The sequence below is a fragment of the Carcharhinus amblyrhynchos genome, unplaced genomic scaffold (genome assembly GCF_965287045.1).
Source record: "Carcharhinus amblyrhynchos unplaced genomic scaffold, sCarAmb.v2.hapA scaffold_49, whole genome shotgun sequence".
Taxonomy (NCBI): Eukaryota; Metazoa; Chordata; class Chondrichthyes; order Carcharhiniformes; family Carcharhinidae; genus Carcharhinus; species Carcharhinus amblyrhynchos.
In genome coordinates, this window is record NW_027649790.1 from 2,131,732 (window position 1) to 2,157,256 (window position 25,525).

General features: G+C 44.0%; 2 protein-coding genes across 6 annotated transcripts in view; one reads left to right on the top strand and one right to left on the bottom strand.

Annotated features, from left to right (window-relative positions):
- fam118b (family with sequence similarity 118 member B) overlaps positions 1-9,095 on the bottom strand; it is a 47,526-nt gene extending 38,431 nt beyond the window's left edge. The window contains exon 1 of one of the 5 annotated variants that reach the window (XM_080182248.1): positions 9,077-9,095. Coding sequence is in view for 1 of the 5 variants with exons in the window: in XM_080182245.1 (XP_080038371.1) it covers positions 8,110-8,204 (95 nt within the window). In the remaining 4 variants the exon portion in view is untranslated. Of the gene's footprint in view, positions 1-111; positions 204-8,109; positions 8,222-9,076 lie in introns of those variants that run through there. The other 4 variants (XM_080182250.1, XM_080182245.1, XM_080182246.1 and 1 more) reach the window with 4 other exon arrangements.
- A 224-nt stretch (positions 9,096-9,319) lies between these two features.
- Positions 9,320-25,525, top strand: part of ilvbl (ilvB (bacterial acetolactate synthase)-like) — a 46,368-nt gene continuing 30,162 nt past the window's right edge. Inside the window, exons 1-4 of the mRNA XM_080182221.1 lie at positions 9,320-9,470; positions 10,199-10,400; positions 13,281-13,408; positions 16,074-16,212. Coding sequence (XP_080038347.1) covers positions 9,354-9,470; positions 10,199-10,400; positions 13,281-13,408; positions 16,074-16,212 — 586 coding nt within the window. The 5' untranslated portion in view covers positions 9,320-9,353. The remainder of the gene's footprint in view (positions 9,471-10,198; positions 10,401-13,280; positions 13,409-16,073; positions 16,213-25,525) is intronic.

Genomic DNA, 25,525 nt, shown 5'->3' on the forward strand with positions numbered 1-25,525 from the left:
CCCTATTCCCGATGGTTTTCCTGGGTTTTCTCCCCCAGTCCCGGTGGTTTTCCTAGGTTTTCTCCCCCAATCCCGGTGGTTTTCCCGGTTTTCTCCCCCATTCCCGGTTACCTCACTCTCCAGATTGTTCTCCGGCCACCGAGCGCGCGCCGCCCGCAGACAAACAGCTCGGCGACGGCGGCCGCGCGCTGCCCGGAGGCGCGGAAACGCCAAACTCAAAACCAGACTCTCCACCCACTCACGCACTGGCACTCCCCCTCAACCCGCCAACCCGCCCGGCCGGCCGGCACTCCCCCTCGACCCGCCAACCCGCCCGCCCGCCGGCCGGCACGCCCCCTCAACCCGCCAACCCGCCCGCCCGCTGGCACTCCCCCTCGACCCACCCGCTCCGCCGGCCGGCACTCCCCCTCGACCCGCCCGCCCGCCCGCCGGCCGGCACTCCCCCTCGACACGCCCGCCCGCCGGCCGGCACTCCCCCTCGACACGCCCGCCGGCCGGCACTCCCCCTCGACACGCCCGCCGGCCGGCACTCCCCCTCGACCCGCCCGCCCGCCGGCACTCCCCCTCGACCCGCCCGCCCGCCGGCACTCCCCCTCGACCCGCCCGCCCGCCGGCACTCCCCCTCAACCCGCCCGCCCGCCGGCACTCCCCCTCAACCCGCCCGCCGGCACTCCCCCTCAACACGCCCGCCCGCCCGCCGGCACTCCCCCTCAACACGCCCGCCCGCCGGCACTCCCCCTCAACACGCCCGCCCGCCGGCACTCCCCCTCAACACGCCCGCCCGCCGGCACTCCCCCTCAACACGCCCGCCCGCCGGCACTCCCCCTCAACACGCCCGCCCGCCGGCATTCACCTTTAACCCACCCACACTAACCCACCCACTCACTGGCACTCACCCACACCAGCCCACCCACTCACTGGCACTCACCCACACCAGCCCACCCACCTTACTGGTACTCACACTTAACCCACCCACTCACGCTAACTCACCCACTTACTGGCACTCACCCACACTAACCCACCCACTCAGTGGCACTCACTTACGTTAATCCACCCAGTTACTAGTACTCACCCTTAACCCACCCACTCACAGAATATAGAACATTACAGCACAGTACAGGCCTTTCGGCCCTCAACATTGGACATAGCTCGGCACAATCCCAAGATCAAGCTATCCCCTCCCTATAATTCTGGAGTGCTCCATGTGCCTATCCAATAACCGTTTGAAAGTTCCTAAAGTGTCCGACTCCACTATCATAGCAGGCAGTCTATGAGTAAAGAATCTACCAACCACTCTCTGAGTAAAGAATCCACCTTGGACATCCCTCCTATATCTCCCACCATGAACCTTATAGTTATGCCCCCTAGTAACAGCTACATCCACTCGAGGAAATAGTCTCTGCACGTCCATTCTATCAATCCCTCATCATCTTATAAACCTCTATTAAGTCGCCTCTCATCCTCCTCTGCTCCCTCAACCTTTCCTCATAAGACCTACCCTCCAAACCAGGTAGCATCCTGATAAATCTCCTCTGCACTCTCTCTAATGCTTCCACATCCTTCTTATGGTGAGGTGACCAGAATGGAACACAATATTCAAAAAGTGGTCTCACCAACGTCCGGTACAGTTGCAGCATAACCCTACAGCTCTTAGACTCAAACCCCCTGTTAATAACCGCTAACACACTACAAGCCTTCTTCACGGCTCTATCCACTTGGGTAGCAACCTTCAGAGGTCTGTGGATATGAACCCCAAGATCTCTCTGTTCCTCCACATTCCTTAGAATCCTGCCGTTGACCCTGTAATGTGCATTCAAGTTTGTCCTACCAAAATGAATCACCTCACACTTTTCAGGGTTAAACTCCATCTGCCACTTTTTGGCCCAGCTCTGCATCCTATTGATGGCTCTTTGCAGCCTGCAAGAGCCCTCCACCTCGTGTCTGCGTGGGTTTCCTCCGGGTACTCTGGTTTCCTCCCACAGTCCAAAGATTGTGGGATTGTGTTCGGTGCAGACTCGATGGGCCAAAGGGCCTCTTGTAGCACTGTAGGGTTCTACGGTATAAGATTCTTGATATCTGGGTAGTTCCAGAAAAATCACAAGGGATCAAGGCTGAGTCCTAGTTAATCCTTATTTCTGAATCATGCTTCATCCAACAATAAATTGCATTCATTTGGTTGTAGTTAACATCTGAAAATGCTTCAAGACATTTGACAGAAGCTTTTTCCAGCATACTCCCAAAGATGTGCGGGTTAGGTTGATTGGCTATGCTAAATTGACCCTTAGTATGGACTAGCAGGGTAAATGTGTGGGGTTATGGAGATAGGACCAGGGTGGGATTGTTGTTCGTGCAGGCTCAGTAGGCCAAATGGCCTCCTTCTGCACTGTCGGAATTCTACGAAGATGTCAATTAAGTCAAAGAAGGAAACAAAAAGTCTGAGATCGCGTACCAACCAACTCAAGAACAGCTTCTTCCTTGCTGCTGTCAGACTTTTGAATTGATTTATCTTGCATTAACTTGATCTTTCTCTACACCCTAGCTAGGAAAATAACACTACATTCTGCACTCTCTCTTTCCTTCTCTATGAACGGTATCTCTGTCTGTATAGCGTGTAAGAAACAATACTTTTCACTGTATGCTAACACATGTGACAATGATAAATCGAATCAAATATTTGATGTATTCAAAAGCTTTGACAAAGGTGTTTCTTTCTGATCAAGAGACCTAAAAGACAGTGGCGGAGTAGCAAAGACACTTAGGGAGGAAATTCCAGAATGTTACATATAGTTGGCTGAATGTACAAACACCATAATAATGGCTGGAGCAAAAGGGAATGAGGCAATGGCCAGAGATAGAGCATTCAGAGTGCGGGTACTTTATTTATGGAAACAGATTTACTAAGGTCTTACACTTAGTGAAATAGGTTATATAAGGACAGAATAGTTAAGGCAATTTATGTTCACAGGGACACTGACTATCGTCTCACTGGGTGCCACCTGAATTGAGATCTGGAAGCAATGGGAAGTGGATCCAAACATCAGGAAGTACTGGGAAAAGGGTCCCTAAGTTGAATATTATTCTGTGAGCAGCTGCTGGGGCTGGATACAGGTGTCCAGGCGTCGTGTAGCATTTTCACCTCTGAATCTCAGAGATTGTGGGTTCAAGTCCAACTCCAGCTCTAGCACTTAAGTACGAAATAAAAGGTTGATACTCCAGTAGAATGTTTTTTTTCATCCTTTCATGGCATGTCAGCATTACTGACAAGACCAGAATTTATGCCCCATCGCTAATTGCCTCAAAAAGACAGTGGTGAGGTCCTTCTTGAACCTCTGCATGTCATCAAATACAGGTATTCCCATAATGTTGTTAGGGAGGGAGTTCCAGGATTTTGACCCAGTGATAGTGAAGCAACAGTGATATATTTCCAAGTAGTGGAGGACATGCTCCTGTCTACATCAATGGGGATGAAGTAGAAATGATCGAGAACTTCAAGTTTTTAAGTGTCCAGATCACCTGTCCTGGTCCTCCAATGCTGATACTACTTTCTCAGAAGACTAAGGAAATTTGGTTTGTCCACTCCGACTGTCACCAACTTTTACAGATGCACCATAGAAAGCATTCCTTCCGGTGTATCACAGCGTGGTGTGGCTCCTGCTCTGTCCAAGATGTAAGAAACTACAAAGGGCCATGAACGAAGCCCAGTCCATCACTTAAACCAGCCTCCCACCCATTAACACTGTCTAAAATTCCCGCTACTTTGGAAAAGCAGCCAGCATAATTAAGGACCCCATGCATACTTTCTTCCATCAGGAGAAAGGTACAGAAGTCTGAGGTCAGATACCAACCGACTCAAGAACAGTTTCTTCCCTGCTGCCATCAGACTTTTGAATGGACCTACATTGCACTAAATTGATCTTCCTCTACTCTACACTTTAGTTATGACTGTTAACTACATTCTGCACTCTCTCCTGAATAAACTAGACTTGTACTCGTTAGAGTTTAGAAGAATGAGGGGAGATCTCATTGAGACATATAAGATTTTGAATGGGATGGATAGGATAGAGGTGGAGAGGCTCTTCCCGCTCAGAAAGGACAGTAGGACTAGAGGGCACAGCCTCAAGATAAAGGGGGGGGCGGTTTAGAACAGAGTTGAGGAGGAACTTCTTCACTCAAAGGGTGGTGAATCTCTGGAATTCTCTGCCTGTTGAAGTGGTGGAGGCTGCCTCGCTCAATATTTTTAAGACGCGGGTTGATAGGTTTTTGATAGGCAAGGGGATTAAGGGTTATGGGGAGAGGGCGGGAATGTGGAACTGAGACATGACAGATCAGCCATGATCTTATTGAATGGCGGGGCAGGCTCGAGGGGCTAGATGGCCTACTCCTGCTCCTATTTCTTATATTTCTTATGTTTCCTTTCCTTCTCTATGAATGGTATGTGTTGTCTGTGTAGTGCACAAAAAACAATACTTTTCGCTATATACCAATACATGTAACAATAATAAATCAAATCAAAACAGAACCAGGATAGTGTGGGCTTCAGTGGTGTTCTCATGTATCTGCTGCCTTTTTCTTCGCGGTGATAGAGGTCATCGGTTTGCAAGGTGCTGCTGAAGGAACATTTATGAGTTGCAAAGTACCTCTTGTAGATGGTACACTGTGCGTCAGTGGTGAAGGGACTGAATGGTTAAGGTGCTTGATGGCATGCCAATAAGCAAACTGTTTTCAGATGGGGCATTAGCATTAAACTGAGGCCTAGCTGCCTTCAGTTGAATGCAAAAGATCCCTTTATGTTTAAGGCGTGTCAGGGCATTATCCCTGGTATCCTGGTCAATGTTTATCAATCAAAATGAGATGAGATAAGCCATGTTCAAATAGAATGGCGTTGCAGGTTCAAGGGGCTGAACTGTCTGATCCTGCTCCTTGTCCTTATGATCTTATGTAAAAACACATTATCTGGCCACTATTACATTGTTGGTTGTGGGAGTTTGCTGTGTGCAAATTGGCTGCTCTTATGTTGCAACAATGAATACACTTCAAAACTAGAATTGCTCACAAAGCATTTTGTTCCATTGTCTGGGAAAAGCATTATATAAATGCAAGTCTTTTTAGAGAATATTCATTGTGTTACTGATCTGTGCCTCTTATGCGTCTATTTATTTCAGGGAAGGGAAAGGACCCTTAATGATCTCAGGGCATCCCAAAGCACTCTTCAGCTAAGTACTTTCTGAAGTGAAGTCACTGTTGTACTGTGGGGAAAAATACTGCTTGCCCCCAAAGGGGTTATAATGGTTTCTTAAAGTTGCCAAAATACATCTTCTAAAATCTTTGAATTTGCCTGAAAAGGAACTTGCAGTGAGTTATTTTATGTGACTGTTTACTTTCTTCAATACTAATTCAATTTTGTTTCAGTTAAAGTAGACATTCTCAAGTACGGACGCATCAATTAACTTCATTTGGCAATTCATGCCACTGGTTTGAGGAAAGGCCATTGCTTAGAAAAAGAGATTGGAAAGTAATGTCACTTTGAACTGAGGAATCATTTATATGAAATTTAAAAAAACACAAATTTGTGTTCAGATTTGTAATAGACCCCAAAATACCAATAAATGTACCAAATCATACATCACATAATTAAATGCGTCCTCAGTGAAAATAATACTTAACCTGTATATAAAAAAATCTTAAATAGGTGTTAAAATATAACATTTAGATACGTGTTTTGATTTGATTAATTATTGTCACATATATTAGCATGCAGTGAAAACTATTGTTACTTGCGCGCTTTACAAAGCATACAGTTCATAGAGCAGGACAGGAGAGAGTGCAGAATGCAGTGTTACAGTCATAGCTAGGGTCTAGAGAAAGATCAACTTAGTGCAAGATAGAATCATTCAAAAGTCTGATGGCAGCAGGGAAGAAGAAGCTGTTCTTGAGTCGGTTGCTACGTGACTCTTATATTTTTCTCCCAATGTAATTAAATGGAAGAGAGTATGTCAGCACTCACGTTCTCCCTTAAATAATTTCCAAACCACTATTGCTGCCTATTGGGCTTTTCTGTATTCAATACACCTACAACATAGGCTACACTAAGCCTGTAGCCTTTTTGCGCTGTTTAACCAACCTCCCATCTTCCATTCTTCATAACCCTGAGTTCATCCAAACTTTTGCCCCCCCCGCAATATCCTAACATCTTTCACCTATGAACCGTGTGCTTGCTGACCTGCATTGCTTCCTAAGCCACCCACCAAAAACACAAATTTAAAATTCTCGCCTTTGTTTACAAATTCATCAAAGGTGTCCTCTCCCTCTTGCTGCAATCCACAGTCCTTCAAGAATTCTGCACACCTTCAATTCTGACTTTACGTACATTCTAGATTTCCTTGGTACCACCACTGGAGGCTGTGCCTTCGGCTGTCTAGGCCATAGTTCTGGAAACCACCCCCGCCCCTACCCATCAAAACCTCCTTCTCATTGTCATGTAGCATTGCCACTATGTTGTGTATACATAATGACATAAAGACACTGATCACTCACAAGGGATCGTGTAAACACGTTGGGCGGAATTGTCCCATCCTGCCTGCCACAGAAATCATAGGTGTGAAACATGGACTATACAAAGACCTGTTGATCTCAGGTAGGATTTTCCAGCCTTGGGGTGAGCGCAGTCAGAAAATCCCACCCATTGTGTTTACTTTATTTAGATTGGGCGGGGTGGGGGGTCTTTTGGGTCAAACCAAGTAGACAAACTCAAATTACATTAGGACAAAGAAAAAGGGGCAGCTCCCCAAAAGGAAGGGGAAAGATAATAAAATGATGTGGAGCTGCTGGCGTTGGACTGGGGTAAACATAGTAAAAAGTCTCACAACACCAGGGTAAAGTCCAACAGGTTCATTTGACAGTAAACCCACAAGCTTTTCGGAAACACTGTTCCTTCGTCAGGTGCGTGGAAGGTTGCTCCATGAAGGAACAGTGTTTCCGAAAGCTTGTGGGTTTACTATCAAATCAACTGGTTGGATTTTAACCTGGCGTTGTGAGACTTTTTACTGTGTTTACCCCAAATAACAAAATACATACATTGATGGAAAGGTTGAAGGAATTAGCAACAGAGCTGAGTTCTGCTCACAGATCAAAGAAATCAAGGCTGGATCACGTGATTCATTTTCCATCTAGTGATGACATTCCTCAAAAGTATGTCATAACATTCTTCACCAGTATGTCATAACATTCTTCACCTGTCCTCTTTAAGGCATTCCTTAAAACTTACTGCTTTGAGCAAGATTTTAGTCACCTGTCCTATGTCTCCTCCTTTGATTATACATCAATCTTTTAGCTGATTGTACATTTTGCTATGTTAAAAGTGCTATATAGCTGTAGATGGTTGTTGTGATGGGCCCACGTGCAAGTAAAGATATGAGATTTTTCTGCATTCATGCTTCACACCAAACTTACCAATTGTTTAATGATCAACTAATTATTATATGCCTTGTAGGAAGATGCAATACATCATAATAGCTGTTTGGCCTGAAGATAGGATGTTGGAACTAATTCAACTTTGTTGTAGATTGGGAATTCAATCCCTTTGCCTTAAGAAGATTGGGAGTTGATTGACCATCCAACCTGGCAACTAAAAGAACTGGAGGGACAAATCTCAATGGAAGCTTAGATTCTTCACACTCAGCCTCATACAATCAAATGAGCAAGCAGCTTGATGGATAAAGTTAATTGAACAAGCAACAGAAAGCTGAACACAATCTTTTGCTGGTAGGATCTCCAGTTAGATAGCCAGTAATACATCAGTAAAATCCCTTTCCTCGATAGAGATTTCTAACCCAGACTTTTAGCAAACTATGTGACACTCTCTGGGCATTTAGATAAATGTTTTGAGTTCCAAGTTCAAAGTGCTGGCAGGTGCGACAAGGTGGAAGTTCAGGTGTTTCTAAAGTGTTGGTGCAGACTCAAAGGGCTGAAGGGCTCTTCTGTATTCTATGATTCTATGACTCTATTCCTGAAGATGAATGGTTTGCACTCCACATCAGAAAACAGAAACTCTACTTGTATGGATTTGTCAAGCGTTTTCTTTGGAGACTTTAATCATAGTGATGAGCTTACCCGTGCGTCAAATACACCCAGGTTGGCAAAAATAGTAGCTGGAAAATGGTATGAAAATGGAAAGTCCTGGAAAGAATCAGCTGGTCTAGCAACATCTATGGAGAGAGAGAAGCAGAGTTAATGTTGGAAAATAGAGTAAGTTTGGGGGGAAACATAAAAACTGACTGTAAAAGTTACTATAGGTACGTGAACAGAAGAAGATTGGCAAAGACAAGCGACAGGCTGTAGGAGTCAGGCTCCTGGAGACTGACAGGAAAATTTATAATGGGGAACAAAGAAATGGCTGACAAACTAAATACATACTTTGGTTCTGTCTTCACAAAGGTACCAGAAATATTGGGGAACACAAGGTTTAGTGATTGGGAAAAACTGAACAAAAATCAATATTAGTGGAGAAATGGTGTTGGGGAAATTGTTGGGATTAAAGACCAATAAATCCTCAAAGCTTGATAATCCACATCCCAGAGCACTTAAGGAAGTGGCCCTAGAAATAGTGGATGCATTGGTGGTTACCTTCCTAGACTCTATAGACTCTGCAACAGTGGTTTGTGACTTTTGTCTTCCATAATTGGGTGCCTTTCGGGTTGCCAATTTGAGTAGACATAGTCTAAGAGATATCACCACATACCTGCCTGACTCCAACTGACCCACCCAGACTCCTTCTATTCATTACCCACCCTACACGTGCTTCATAATGGCGTACCTGCCTTCTCAGAGTGTCCCAATTCTGACATTGGAAAAACTAGTCTCCCTATTCAGTTACCATTTTTTACCAAACGCCAGCTTTGATCCACCTACAGGCGGCATAAGCATATAGCCAGATACCCAATAACAACAAAAGCTGGAAATCTGAAATAAAAACAGAAAGCTACTGGAAAAACTCAACATATCTTACAACCTCTATAGGATAGAACTAGTGTTTGAACTATGGTTCAGCACATCACAATAACCCTCTGACACCTCTTACCCCTTCTTGTCCTTGTTGGCGATGCTCCCGCTTTAGCGCCGCCAGCGGAAGGGCAGAGGAACTGCAGACATCACGTGCTGGGAGCGGTCCAATTAGGAGCCTGGACCCCGCAGTGACCTGACGTTGGCTCACAGCGTCTTCTCTGAATGGCTGCTGTGGATGATGACGCGGTTCAGTCTGCATTGTGATAGGTTAGTGATGCTGTCAATCACCCGGGCGGCGCTTGGGGGGGCGGGGCGACAGGAGCGGCGCTCTCCTCCCCACTGTCGCCGCTGCCATGGAGCCTCAAGCGGCGTTCAGCTACCTGCTGGCCTGGGGCCTTGCGACCATCGCGATCGCCTCCACCCTGTTCGCGGCCTGGAAACTGCGGCTCATGCAGCGGCTCCTCTACCGGGTGAGCATAACCCCTCCACCCCACCCTGTCCGGGCGGGGACGGGGGAGGGACTGACCCCCACCCCGTCCAGGGGAAAGGGACTGACCCACCTTCCCGTCCAGGGGAAAGGGACTGACCCACCTTCCTGTCCAGGGGAAAGGGATTGACTCACCCCCCTGTCCAGGGCAAAGGGACTGACCCACGCCGCCCCCAGGGGTAAGGGAGGGGGGAGGTGTGGAAACCTGATCCCCTGTCCTGGGGAAGGGGGTGAAGATTCACCCTGGGAGTGAGGTAGGGAGGGTATGATGACAGACTGACCCCCTGTTTGGGGAGTCCAATGGGCAGAGTAATCTCTGTTTAGAGGCATGGAGATCTTTGAGCAGGATGACCCTTACTCAGGATTGGAAGATTCAGGGGGACATGACATGGTCTGGTCAGGGTTCGGGAGCCAGTGACCCTTACTTGGAAGGAATGGGGAATGGGGTAGTCGGATAACAGGAGCCTGGGGAGTCAGGAGCAGTGACTGTTCAGTCAGGATGCGGCCGACGGAGCAGGTTTCCTGAGGGGAGAGGGGTGCAAAGTAAGACTGATCCCAACCTTGAGAATTGGAACACTTTGGACAGGGTAGATACAGCAACTCCAGTGTAGGAGAGACTGGCATTCCACAATGTGTTTTACAATGTATGTACGCCAGAACTGAGAGTGTTTTATCGGGTTAGTGATGTTTTTCCATTTATTCTTCGGACAGGTGGAAGCCTCGAGTCCCAGGCATGGTGGTGAGAGTGTAGCAGAGGTGCTGAAGTCTCATGGTGTGAAGTACATGTTCACTTTGGTGGGAGGACACATTTCGCCCATCCTTGTAGCATGTGAGAAGATTGGGATCCGTGTGATAGACACAAGACATGAAGTCACGGCTGTATTTGCTGCTGATGCTGTGGCTAGGCTTTCAGGTAATGAAAGCTCATTATTTATTGGGGTACTGTGCACTGACTCAGGCTCAGAAGAATAGCCCAATTGCCACGAATCTGATGTTTCCCTGACGGTCCTCAATTTTGTTTTATATTCCTGGTGCAGGCGCAGATTGGCAGTGCATCAGACTAGCCCCGTCCTTGGTCCATTGTTGGGCGCCACTGCTTCCATCAGCCAGAGCTCGATTCTAGCCTAGTACAGCTCTAACTTCACCCTCTTCCCACCCTCACTCCTTCCTCGCTCCCTCCAAATCTCTTGTGTTCTCTGCTGTGTGGAATTAAATTTGAGGTGTTTTAAGACAACCAAAGGATATGATTGGGTAGAGAAAGATAATCCATTTTCTCTCGGGAGTCCAGGACCAGGTGACGTAATTTTAAAATCAGAGCTAGGCTGATTCCAGGTAATATCAGGAAGGACTTCTTCGCACAACTGAGTGGTGTAAATCTGCAAAACTCTCTCCCAAAAAAAGCTCTTGAGGCTGGAAGTCAATTGAAAGTTTGAAATTGTTAAGACTTTTGTTTGACAAGGGTATTGAGGATTACAGAACCAAGAGTTCCAACACAGATCAAACATGATGAAAGACTCATAGGGCTGAATGACTTCCCTCCTGTTCCTTGGTGTTCCACATTAATTTTCTTCAGATTGCAGCCTCTCAGCGCTCTCACCTTTTTCAGGAATGTTTGATCTGCTGTATAGCTTTTGGCCAATTTTACTACAGTCTGAACACTATACAAACAGTTATCACTTCTTTTTGCTCGAGCCTTAGTGCTTTGTTTTTAATATTCTTGGCATCACAGCCTGTACTGATTGCAAGTGGAATTCCAACATCTGTACCATCTTCAACATCTCCAGTCACCTCTGACACAGCCATCCTGATTTGAAACATTAGCTCTATGTTCTGTCCACAGATGCTGTTAGACCTGTTGAGAGTTTCCAGCACTTTCTGTTTTTATCTCCACCATTAACGCTGATCTCAAATGTTTAGTTTTCCCTTTAAAGCCATACCATTTTCTCTTCAATCTTAAAAAAAATACAAGAATAGAGATAGAAACCTCTCAAAACGCATCTCTCAAGTCACCTAAACCTCTAATTGAAGCTGTACTTTCCCCACATTAGAATTGCGACTATGAAATACTTCACTGGCATTGAATCCCTTTGGAACATCCTGTAAGGAGCTTTACTAAATGCATGCTTTCTTTTTTTTTTCCTGCCCTTCCTCCTTTCCTTTACCCAAACTTCCCATTCTCCAAATACTCCCCCTTGCTTTCCTTATCCACTTGAAACCCTTTTTCTCTATTAACACATCTAATAGATTGTTTCAAACATTTATCCTTTGAATTGTGCCCTGCACCTCGTGTATTTAAATTAAACTTTGCACCATGTTTTCTACTGTAACTCAGTCTTTGTTTGATTTGAACAATCCTTATCTCTCATGATGCTTTTCCTGTTGCAATTTGGAGAACTTTGAATCCAATGTTGATGCAACCGTGCAATTCTTATTGACCGATATACAACTTCTCTCCTTTTTTTTAAACCTTGTTAACATCCCTCCGCGATGGGTCTGAGTCCTTAGTATTGTTGTCTCTCTAATGTGCAGCCAACCATTTGGATACAGTGTGTGTTTCATACAACTCCAGACTTGTTTCATTGGACCTCACTTTGACAAACACTTTATACAAGAAAACTAGGTCAAGAAGAGTGTTTAGTATCCTTTGTAGTCTTTATTATTTCAATCTGCATCTTGCTTTTGTCTTATTCATTCATAGGATGTGGGTGTCTCTGGCTGGGCCAGTACTTACTGCCCATTCTTGAGGGTATTTTAAGAGTCAACCATATTAATGGTCTGGAGTCACATGTAGGCCAGACCAGGTAAGGACGGCAGATTTCCTTCCCTAAAAGACATTTGTGAACTAGATGGGTTTTTCTGACAATCGACAATGATTTCATGGTCATCGTTAGACTGTTAATTCCAGATTTTTATTCAATTCAAATTTCACCATCTGCCATCTGGTCAGATTCGAATCCGGGTTCCCGGAGCATAACCCTGGGTCTCTGGATGATTGGTCCAGTGACAATACCACTACACCACAGCCTCCTCTTCCTCCTCCTCCCACCCCGCCCCTTCCCAAATACCTAAATTATCCAAATGTCACTGGTAATCCGATGACCTAAAGCCATCATACTGGATAATCATATTGATTTAATAGCTGATGGTGGGGAAAAGAAAGGAAAGGGGAAACAAACTGGAGATAAGTGAAAATGGGTTCACAAAACAACTCTTTAGTTTTTCTTAGTTTTGCTATCCTGATAAGTTCTGTTTTCCTTAACAAGATTGAAACCAACAGCAGCTGCTTTGCAACTCTTATATAGACAGCCTGTTCTAACTTGAATTGACAGCAGTAATATTGTGGGTCTGCTGTCTTGCCCTTTATATTTGCTGTTATCTCTAGCTTCTTTCCTTCCCTTTTTTTCCTCTTTCTCATTATCAGCCATTTAATAAATGTGATTATCTTGGAGAATAGCTTTGGGTTGTAGGATTAGCAGTGATGTTTGCTGTTTGTGTGCTGCACCCAAACTCTGAGAGTCTTCGCCTCACAGCCGACTATTTACATTATAAACAGGACCCAGCACCATTCAATTTCTGAGTGAAAAGTAAGGGGAACACAGTGTGGAGCTCATTGATCCTTGTGGAATGGTAAAGAGACAAGTTGAAAATGCTATAGCCATGGGGATTTGATGGGGGAGGAGGGGGGATGAAGTTAATCTCAGTATATCGGGGAGTCTATCTATCTATCTGATGTATTGCAAGAACCATGGCTATTGAACACATGTACTGAAAGCTGATTGGCTCTGTGTTTCAGGCTGTATTGGCGTTGCTGCGGTAACTGCTGGTCCTGGCTTAACCAACACTGTGACTGCGGTTAAAAATGCCCAAATGGCAGAGACTCCAGTGCTGCTAATTGGGGGAGCAGCTGCAACTCTTTTACAGGTAAACAGAATCTTCCCATGAGTGAACGTTTGCATTCAGGGACAATACCTAGAGCTTGTACTTAGTGCTTTTACTGCATTGTAACACATCCCACGGTGCTTTTCACGGAGTATTATTAAATAAAATGTGACACTGAACTACATAGGAACTATTGGGGCAAATTTTGATTTATTATTGTCACATGTATTAGTATACAATAAGTATTTTTTCTGGCGTGCTATACAGACAAAGCATACCGTTCATAGATTACAAAGGGGAGAAGGAAAGAAGAGAGTGCAGAATAGTGTTGCTTTCATAACTACAGTTTAGAGAAAGGTCAATTTTAATATACGGTAGGTCCATTCAAAAGTCTGATGGTAGCAGGGAAGAAGCTGTTCTTGAGTTGGTTGACATGTGACCTCAGACTTTAAATCTTTTTCCCGATGGAAGACAATATGTCCGGGATACATGCGGCCCCTGATTATGCTGGCTGCTTTTCCGAGGCAACGGGAAGTGTAGACAGATTTGATGGATGGGAGGCTGGTTTGTGTGATGAGCAGAGCTACATTCACAATCCTTTGTCGTTTCTTGCGGTCTTGGTCAGAGCAGGAGCCATACTAAGCTGTGATGCATCCAGAAAGGATGCCTTCTATGATGCATCTGTAAAAATTGGTGAGAGTCACAGCGGACATGTGGACTTTCCTCAGCCCCATGAGAAAGTAGAGGTGTTGGTGAGCTTTCTTGGTGGCCAAAACGTCTGATTTCAAGAAGAATTTAGATATAGCTCTTGGGGCTAAAGGGATAGGGGGGAAAGGGGGGAAATCAAGATATTGAATTTGATGATCAGCCATGATCAAAATGAATGGCGGAGCAGGCTTGAAGGCTGAATGGTCTCCTCCTCCTACTTTCTATGTTTGTTACCTGTAGCATGGGCTTGGATGGTCAAAGAGGTAGGTTTTACAGGAGGAAAGAGGACGAAAGTTCAGAGCTTAGGGCTCAGGCAGCTGAAGGGGCAGGCATCAACTGTGGAGCGATTAAAATCAAGGTTGCTTAAGGTCAGAATTAGCAGAACATAGAGACCTCGGGCTGGGGTTGGCAGTTGAGGCTAAAGGCAATTACTGGGATTGGGCAGTGAGCGGTGTGGAGGGCTTTGAATTTGGAAGAAACTTCTTTACCCAAAGAGTGGTGAGAATGTGGAAGTTGCTGTCAGGGATTGATTGAAGTGAATAGTGCTGCTGCATTCAAGGTGAGGTTAAACAAGCATTTGAAGGAGAAGGGAATAGAGGGTTACGGTAATAGATTTATTTGAGGAAAGATAGGGGGAGGCTAGAGTGGTGCATAAACATCAGAATAGATTGCTTGGGCTGAATGGCCTATTTATAAGTGCAGCATGTTGGCACAGAGACTAGCACTGCTGCCTCACAATGTCAGGGACCTGGGTTTGACTTCTGACTTGGGTCACTGTCACTATCTGTGCGGAGTCTGCACCTGCTCCCCGTGTCTGCATCAGTTTCCTCCAGGTGCCCTGGTTTCCTGACACAGTGTGAAGAACGTGCTGGTTAAGTGTAATGGCCATGTTAAATTCTACCTCAATGTACCCTGAGCAGGCGCCGGAGTATGGTGACTGGGGGATTTTCCCAATAACTTCATTGCAGTGTCAGTGTAAATCTTCTTGTGACGCTAATAAAAATTTAAAAAGTACTGTACATAAAATAGGGAGAAAAGCAGTTACCGTGCTCAAGGAAGGGGTAAATTTTCAATGAGTTGATTGAAAAATTGTTGAGATTTAAGCAAGGTCTTGGAGGAGAGGAGCCAGGGAGGAAATTCCAGGGCGTGGGCTGAAGACATATCCGGTAGTGTTGGGAAGAGAGATTTCATGAAGCTAGTGTCAGCAATGATGAAGTTGTGGGGTGGGAGTGGACAGCGTTGGTTTGTAGGACTAGAGGAGAGGAGAAGCCATGAGAGATTTAACCACCAAAAGGGAACTCTAAACTCGAGGCACTGGAGGATTTGGAAGCAATGTAGATAAGTGAGGAGTAAACTATTGGCCAAGTGGAATAGGATTTGGGGAACGTTTCTGAAGAGCTGCAGTGCAGGTTCTGAGGGATCAAAGGTGCCAAGGGAGCATTGGATTACAGAAGCCTGGATGTATCAAAAGCATGAATGAGGACTTCAGTAGTAAATAACTTGATGTAGAATAGAGGCAGGCAACTTTATGACAAAATAAGTGGTCGACTTTTGTCAGATTTGAATAGGCTGCAGAGGTTGTGAACAGTTTAGTTTGGCCTGCAAATGTGACTGGAGAGGGAAATAGCGTTGACAGTGTGTATTGAGGTCTGACTGTCAGTCTGAGTTCAGAGCACTGGAAGGATTGAGAGAACTGGTGGACAAGTTACACTACATATCGTCAGTGTAGCTGCAAGGCATCCAAAGGAAAGAGGAAGGTTTCAAAGGATGGAGTTCAAGATAACCATTTTTGGAGATACTCTCACTACAATCAGATAGAGAGGAGTGGAACGTAGAGAAGAAAGCCCCCACCAAACGACAAGAGATGTGGTTAAAAATGATGTAATTGAATCATAGAGGCTGTAAGTAATCTAGAGGGATAATGCATCATGGTTGCAATCAGCAAACTTCATTCATGACTTTGGTGAAGTACATTTTGGTATTTCTACTTATTTCCTAGGGCAGAGGCGCGCTGCAGGATATTGATCAGCTATCTCTCTTCAAAACCCTCTGTAAATTCTGTGGAACCGTTCGTGCAGTCCGAGACATCGTTCCTGTGCTCCGGAAGGCTATTGCAGTGGCTCAGTCTGGTACTCCAGGTATGAAATTGGACTAGAACGTGCCATATCTCCATCTCTAACCCCAAAACAGTCACAAGTAAATTTCTATTAAAGGTGTATGGTGGATCTGTCAGGGTATGATGCAGAAGGACAGGTCAACATTTGTTTGAAGACCCTACTTCAGAACTGAAAGTCCCCTGCTTTTATTTCTATTGCGCAAGCGCTGTTGCTTCTAAGTACTGGGTATCACGTTATTAGTGCAGGACTGGTTGTTAATAGCTGAAAGGTGACAGACTAAGAAATGGGAACAGACCACACTGCTCCTCAAACCTGCTCACCATTCAATGAGATTGTTGCTTAATTTCTATATCAGTCTTTCCTGTCCTACCCCCATATCCCTGAGTTCCCTTATGGCCCCAAAAGCTATTGATCTCAGTCTTGAATATACTAAATAACTTAACATCTACAGCTCTTTGTGTGGTGAATTTTCAACCCTCGGTATGAACTTCTTTTCATCTCAGCAGTGAATATTTGGCTTTTCTATTTTTCCTGAGAAAATGACCCCTGGTTCTAAACTCTTAAACCAGGGGCCAAACCTTGTGACACAGACCCTTCCACTCTCTTGTTTAGGGTTTGCTTAAGAGTGAAATGAACGGGACTTCAGAAACAAGATTCATATTGAGGAAATGGTGTAATCTCCAGAAACACAGATGGATAAACCATCTCGGGTAACATACCCAAATAGGAAGTATTAAATTGAATTTATTGAATGTTCATTTTACTCATCCTGGAAAACTTTACTCAGTTTTTTGGTGGGGGAGTTTGTGTGCTTCGCAATGTGGGGAATGTCATTTGGGGGTATGTGTATTGTAAATCAGTGGATGGTAATTAACCTTGTTACAGGAATTGCTAGTTAAACGTGTCATGGATTGTCTTCTGGAGACAGCTGGAACACTTTGGGTAGTGAGCTTCTTGTAGGTTAGTAGGATTGAGGAAATGTCTTAACAATAAACTGGCTTCAACCTAAAAACCAGTCTGGATTCATTCTTCCACAGTAAGAAGTCTCACAATACCAGGTTAAAGTCCAACAAGTTTATTTGATAGTAAACCCACTAGCTTTCGGAGTTTGCCCCTTCATCAGATGATAAGTTCACGTAGAAATGAGTAGGAAGAGGGTCAGGAACACCAACAAAGTTCCTGACAGATAATGGGTGGGGAATGAGGAATTTCAAAATATGAGAAAATCTAAATGTTGTAATTTTGCACAGTACAGCTGACATTCTGTTGAGTAATGTCTTTGTGAAAGAAGCCATGTGGTAATAGACAATATGTTGTAGAAAATACTGGCCCATCAACCAGATCATAAATTGCAAATGGCCTGGGCAGCGCATGCAAACAACTCTTTGCAAATGGTTGGGGGTACAGTCCACACCAGTTGGTGTTCAGAAGAAATTCAAAGTTGCCTTAGACCATAAGACATAGGAGCAGAATTGAGCCACTCGACCCATTGAATCTGCTCCGCCATTCGATCATGGCTGTTTTTTTTCTCATCCCCATTCTCCTGCTTTTTCCCCGTAACTCCCGATCCCTTAATAACTAAGTATCTATCTATCTCTATCTTAAAGAAACTCAATGACCTGGTCTCCACAGCCTCCTGTAGCAAAGAATTCCATAGATTCACCACAGTCTGGCTGAAGAAATTCCTCCTCATCTCTGTTTTAAAGGATCATCCCTTTAGCCTGAGGTTGTGCCCTTTGGTCCTAGTTTTTCCTATTAGTGGAAACATCCTCTCCACATTTATTCTCTCTGGGCCTCGCAGTATCCTGTAAGTTTCAATAAGATTCTCCCCTTGTCCTCTAAACTCCAACGAGTACAGATGCAGAGTACCCAATCATTCCTCATATGACAAGCTCTTCATTCCAGGGATCATTCTTGTGAACCTCCTCTGGACTCTTTCCAAGGCCAGGATATCCTTCCTTAGATACGGGGTTCAAAACTGCTCACAAAACTCCAAAGGGATCTGACCAGACCCTTGTACAGCCTCAAAAGTATATCCTTGCTCTTGTATTCTAGCCCTCTCGACATGAATGCTAGCATTATATCTGCCTTCCTAACTGCCAATTGAACCTGAACACTAATCTTAAGAGAATCTTGAACAGTGACTCGCAAGTCCCTTGTGTTTCTGATTTCCTAAGCATTTTCCCATTTAGAAAATAGTCTATGCCTCCATTCCTCCTTCCAAAGTGCATAACCTCACCTTTTTCCAAATTGTATTCCATCTGCCACTTCTTTGCCCTCTCTCCTAACCTGTCCAAGTCCTTCTGCAGCCCTCGCCCACTTCCTCGTACTACTTGTCCCTCTACCCTTCTGTGCTGTCACATGCTCTCCCTGCCCTAGAAGGGGTTAACATATATTAGTTCTACCTTTTCTGCTCATCTGAATGCCTTGCATGCAAGCAGAGAAACTTTCATTAAAGCTGAGGGTCGGAAAGAATTTGGCGAGCCCTGTGGCACCTCAAAAGGCCTTCAGGTATACAATTTTGGCGAGAAGATATAGTATATTGTAAAAGGGAAGAGAGGAAAGAGCCTGGCAAAGTAATAGAGAGTGATGGGGAAGTAGTAACTACACAACACTTATCTTGTCAGATTGTTTGGGTATATTTTTCGTAGTTGACTAGTACTCTCAATACATTCACAAGTCCTAAATTGCACATAGATGAGGAGGCACCATGCACTTCACGTACAGACACACTGGGTAGTTGAGCAGATGATGATAGCCACAAAGTTGACAGACTATGAACAAAGTAATACTGAGGGACAAGCTAGCATGATTTGTTCGAAGGGGCAACTACCTAAACTGGCACAAAGGTAAAATACATTCTAAGATTGCGACGTGATCTTGATCAATTGGGCCAGTGGGCTGATGAATGGCAGAGAGATTTTAATTTAGATAAATGTGAGGTGATGCATTTCGGTAGATCGAATTAGGACAGAATCTACTCGATTAATAGTGGGGCGTTGGAGAGAGTTATAGAACAGAGATCTCGGCATGCAGGTTCATAACTCCTTGAAAGTGGAGTCACAGGTGGACAGGATGGTGAAGAAGGCATTTGGCATGTTTGGTTTCATTGGTCAGGAGTTGGGATATCTTGGAAGTTGTATACAACATTGGTAAGGCCACACTTGGAATACTGTGTACAGTTCTGGTCACTATTATAGAAAATATGTTATTAAACTAGAAAGCGTGCAGAAAAAATTACTAGGATGCTATTGGGACTTGATGGTTTGAGTTCTAAGGGGAGGCTGGATAGACTGGGACTTCTTTTCCTTGGAGCGTAGGAGACTTAATGGTGACCTTAGAAGTACATAAAATAATGAGGGGCATAGCTAAGGTAGATAGTCAACATCTTTTCCCAAAGGTAGGGGAGTCTAAAACTAGAGGGCAGAGATTTAAGGTGAGAGGGGGGTGATGCAGAAGGATCCAAAGGGGCAATTTTTTCATACAGAGGGTGGTGCATGCCTGGGACCAGCTTCCAGAGGCAGTAGTAGAGGCTGTCACAATTTTATCTTTTAAAAAATGTTTAGACGGTTACATGGGTAGGATTGGTATAGAAGGATATGGGCTGAACATGGGCAATTGGCAAAAACTGGGCAGCATGGACAAATTGGGCCAAAGAGACTGTTTCCATGCTGTAATGACTCAATACCAGAAAGGACCAGTGTGTATAGGGCTCTCACTGTAATAGAGAGAACAGGAAAAGCTACTGGTAAAAATGAAAATTGCCTGAATGTACAAGAGGAAGAACAAGAGACAGGATCTTTGGATTGGGAAAACTATGTAAAAATGCAGAAACCCAGAAAGCATAATATCAGTTCTGACACTGAACCAGAAAGCAGCCATGACCCCAGAAAAAAAAATCTCAAACTTGTGGGTGAAATTCTGCTTGTATGGGAAAAAGATCATGCCCAGAAAGGGACAGGAATGTAGATGGAGGCTGTAGTTTGACAAGAATGAAGCTGAGAGAGCAAGCTAGCAATCTCGGAAGAAACCCTCGTGACAGAAATTTTAGTAGCCACTAATAAAGTGGACAGTAAGCTATTTAAGGAAACCAAACATATTAGAAAGTTGGAAGGAATTTGGAGTGTATGGAAGTGCCTGACAGCCAGTTTTAAAAAAAAATTGTTTATTAGTATCACAAGTAGGCTTACATTAACACTGCAATGAAGTTACTTTGAAAATCCCCTAATTGCAACACTTCGGTGGTTGTACACTGAGGGAGAATTAAGCACGGCCACTGCCTCTAATATGTATGTCTTTCGGGAAAAAATTGAAGCACCTGGAGGAGACCCACGCAGACACGGGGAGAACATGTGGGCAGACTGTGACCCAAGCCAGGATTTGAACCTGGGTCTCTGGCACTGAGAGGCAGAGGTACTAACCATTGTGCCACCATGCTGCCCACCAGCTTTATCACACCAGTGCATCTACACAAAAAGGTACTTCCAGATGGTACGTATAAGGCCAAAGTGAGATTAATAGCCTGAGGCTTTGAAGGGCGATTAGGGGATCAGCATGTCAGGGCGGTCTCTCCTACTGTAGGGAAAGTTAAGGTTGAAGACTTTTTTGAAGATATTTAAGGAAGCCAAACATAGTTAGAAAGTTGGAAGGAATTTGGAGTGTACAGAAGTACCTGGAGGAGACCCACGCAGACACGGGGAGAACATGCAGATAGACCCTGACCCAAGCCAGGTCAGGTACATCATATTCCTGGGAATGCAAAACTGTCAACATAAATGCTGTCTTTTTATGAGGGGAGAGGTTTCAAAGAGACTTTTTTTAAACCAAAGAAACTAGGGATGTAGAAGGAAAGCAATGGAAATCGAACAAGTGTGTTTACGGATGGGATGATATGTCAAGAGTATGGTGTTTTTGTCTGAGATCTGTTTTATTGAAAACAGGCTGTGCTCAGTTAAAGGCAGACTCCACAGTGTTCCACTGACGCCATAAGGAGAAACTAGCTGGAATTTTCATCATGCATATTGATGATTTTGAGTGGGGAGGCTCTGTGAATTTGAGCAGGAGGTAATCCAGAAGATAAAGAAGGAAGTCAACGTAGGAAGTCCAGCTTTAGGGTCCTATAAATACATAGGTTCAGACATTAAGCTATCTGGGAGATCAGCATAATAAGAGTGACACTGAATCAATAGTCTTGTCTAGAAAGGTCACACCCCTTTAACTCAGGTTAGATTCTCACAAAAAGAGGATGTAGCCACCAAGGAAGAAACAGAAGAACTGAGAAATTTGGGCAGTTAATCTAATTGTGCACTCAGACTAGATTTGATGTTAACTAAGTACCATATTAAACATGTTTCAGTTAAGGAAATTCTGCAGGCAGATGAAAGATTAAAGTGATATTTGGAAAGATGTGTGCTCATGTTCCCAGCCTTGGGTAAGCGAGAAGATATGAGGTTGGTTGTTTTTGGTGATGCTTCACATGCCAATCTCCCAGCAGAGTTTATCATATTCCAGGTTGGCTTGGGAGGCCAAGAAAAGGGAGGAGGCGATGGCCTTGTGGTATTATCACTCAACTGTTAATCCAGAAGATCAGCTAATGTTCTGGGGACCTGGTTTCGAGTCCTGCCACGGCAGTTGGTGGAATTTGAATTCAATAAAAAAAAATCTGGGATTAAGAATCCAGTGATAACCATGAAACCATCCTCGATTGTTGTAAAAACCTATCTGGTTCAATAATGCCCGTTTATGGAAGGAAATCCGCTGTCCTTATCTGGTCTGGTCTTCATGTGACTCCAGAGCCACAGCAATGTGGTTGACTCTGAACTGCCTTGGGCAGCTAGGGATGGGCAATAAATGCTGGCCAGCCAATGATGCCCATGTCCCACATGTCTAAAAAAGATTTGTAAAAAGCACATTAGCTGCTAAAACACTGGCATTGGTAGAAGCACTACATGTGGGGGTTTACTTGTCCAATATATTATCAGAAATTTTATAAGGACCCATGTGAGAAAAGTTTACCTATAGAATGTTATGTTGACAACCGATCTCTTTAGAACCATGTTCATTCAACAAAGAATGTGACTGAGAAAAGGCTAAGAACAGACTGAGCTGGCATGTTATGAAATGTTAGAGAGAAGGGAAACCTTTAAAATACAAGTCACCACCTATTGGGCTGTTTTACAAGAATTGCCTGCTCTAAGAAATTATAAAACATTAGAAGAGGGGTATCTTAGTTTACAGTGATGGAATGAAAAACTAATTTCTGTTTTATTATGTCTTATGTACATTTGGTAAAGGAATTACGCAATTCATAGATGTAGAAACAAGGGAGAATTTAATTCTGCTGAGATTCAGAAGAATGTTAATTTTTAAAAATTTCTTTCAAAGCTTTAATTTAAAAAAGAGGGGCATCAGTGTATGTTCTTGTTAAGGAAATTGCCAGTTAAACATGTGACATTGATTGTCCTATGTACAGAGACAGCTGGAACACTTTGGGTAGAGAGCTTCTTGTAGGTTAGTAAGATCGAGGAGGTGTCTTAAATAAAGTGGCTTGAACCTAAAAGATAGCCTGGTTTGATTCTTCCACCACAGCCACTTGTGGGAAAAGGGATAGAGCATGATGCTACTTTCAAACACCTTTTTTTATTTACATCAGGTACAAATGTGGGTTAGTTGCAGAGTAAAGCTCTCTGTACACTACCCCATCAAGATACAACGTTGGTTGAAGAGTTTTCAGTTTCAGAAGGCACAGTTTGCACTACAGGTGCCTGAACTGTCTGAGCTATTCTGTCCAGGGATTGGGAGAGGCAAAAATAGTGTCAGTGATTTATTTATTAATTAATTTTGACTGTTGCTGGGGTGAGGTTGAAATTGTAATTAAAAAGGCCAGCTCATGCAAGAGAAAATCTGTGTTGACTAATTGTTTTCTCTTTGTAATGTTTTAATGTGTAGGAACCTTAGTTAGCAAATCAATGAAAGAAGGACCTTAAAGTTGCAAAAGTGAAAGCCTCATTGTCAAAATTTCTGACCTTTTTGTGTGCTTTGGTCACTTTATAAATTAACAGTAGACAGTGAACTCATCAAGGGTGAATTGGCGCTAAGGGGCAGTGAAGAGGGAGCTATAAAGTGCAGGACAGATACAGCATACCTGAGCTGTGTGAGTACTTAGTGCTAACATTAAGTGCTGAAAGCAAAAGAACGATTTGTTTCACAGCTCTGACAGCTTCTAGCCGATGAACATTTTAGACAGTTTTCTAAAACTGGCTAGTGTTTGAAAGCTGAATTGTCATCAGTAAAAATACAGTCACAAACCTGAGATTAATCCCTCACCCAGGTATAAGGGCGTTTAAGAGATCTCTGGATAGGTTTATGGATGAAAAGGGATTGGTATAGGCTAGTGGGTCATTGTTTTTGTAACTGGTCGGCGCAACATCGTGGGCCGAAGGGCCTGTTCTGCGCTGTAATGTTCTATGTTCTATGTTCTATGTTCTAAGGGTTACTGGAGCTCCTTTACATAATCTGGTTTGTTATTTTTCCAAGACAGTATTCACATCAATATTGTCAACATGTGATATGAAACTGGTTCCAACTCAAAATGAAATACCAAATGATTTGAGTCCTGATTTAATCTTGGTTGATTTGGAGAGCTGTATGGGTGCACGGTAGCGCAGTGGTTAGCACTGATGGCTCACAGTGCCGGGACCAGGGTTCAATCCCCGGCTTGGGTCGCTGTCTGTGTGGAGTCTGCACTTCCTTCCCGTGTCTGCTTGGGTGTCCTCCGGGTGCTCCGGTTTCCCTCCCATAGTCCAAAAGACGTGCTGGTTAGGTGCATTGACCCGAACAGGTGCCGGACTGTGGCAATTAGGGGAATTTCACAGTAACCTTGTTGCAGTGTTAATGTAAGCCTTACTTGTGACTAATAAATAAACTTTGATCGATTAAAAAGGGGAGAGGAGATTGAGTAGATATATTCAAGGCAAGAACATTATAATTTTCATATACTTGTCATGAAGAGAATGATGAATGTTGCAATATGCTATTTATTGATGTAATGGAAAGTCTTGCTCGAAACAAGAATCCATCAATGTGAAGCCTTCCAACAATAACAATTTGAGTTCAATGTAGCAGGACTCTGGCACTTGACAAGAATGCTGTCCAACAAAATTTGACAGTGAGCTGCATGAGATATTAGGAGAGTGGCCAAAAGCTGGGTCAAAGAAATAGGTTTTAAGAAGCATCTTAAAAAATAGTAGGGAGGATTCGGGAGAAGATTTCAGAGTTTGGAGCTTAGGCTGTTGAAGGCATGGCTCCTAATAGTGGAGCGAAATCTGGGATATGCAGGAGGCACATTGGAGGAGCACTTTTATGATTCTCAGAGAGTTGGAGAACGTTGCAGAGGTACAGAGGGGCAAAGCAAAAGAGGGATTTGAGCACTGAGAATTTTAAAATCACACCACTCTTGGAATAAGAGCCAGTATGTGTCTACGAGCACAATGAGACTTCCAGGGTGATCTTGAAATGTTTGCCGTGTTTTCCTTACGCTCAGGCGCCATCCTTAAGTTGAGGAAAATGGATCTGCTTTGGAAGACAATTGCCTGATATGTGGGTGTAGTGAGCTGATTTTGTGTGGTGTGATGCTTGAGGGAGGAAGCTGGGATTGGTTTACCTGTCTTCCCACTTGACGTTTAAGCAAAGTTAAGCGTGGTGAAGAGTAAGGAACAACATCATTGACAGGACTGAAGCAATCACAACTTAAACACAGCCTACACATCCACAGAAGGGGAATAAAAATAAATAACTGAAGGGTAAAAAGATGGTTTTGGAAAGGGACGAATAGGGAAATAAATGAGCAGTTGCGCATGGAAAGTCATTGTAAATGGCAGAGAAAAATCTGTTTTCTGAATAAGTCACACTGGGTTCATCACAATGTGGAAAAGATTATAAATGATACTCTGGCGCACTCTGAGCCACGCTACATGGATAAGTTTGTAATGGGCTGAGGCTGAATCTGTGAAACAAAACTGGTTCACAACAGCAGACAGCTGTCCTGTGTAGCTTGTTTGTGAGTTACAGATATTGGAATGGAAAACGAATCGAGTCACTGCCTTCCCTTGCGTGCTAGTTTGCATCTCTGTTCTCATGCACCAATTAGTGCTTTTGCTAAGAGGGTCACTGATTTCTGGAGTGGGAATATTACATACATATCAGAGGCTTTTGTGCTGAGCTGGGGTTAAGGCATGTTGCTTGCGCAGAACAAGAGAAGCTTCAGGCAGCTTCTAACTAGTGTGACACAGACTGCTTACTGTTTAGCCTCCCAAACAGGGAACTGTAGCATCTG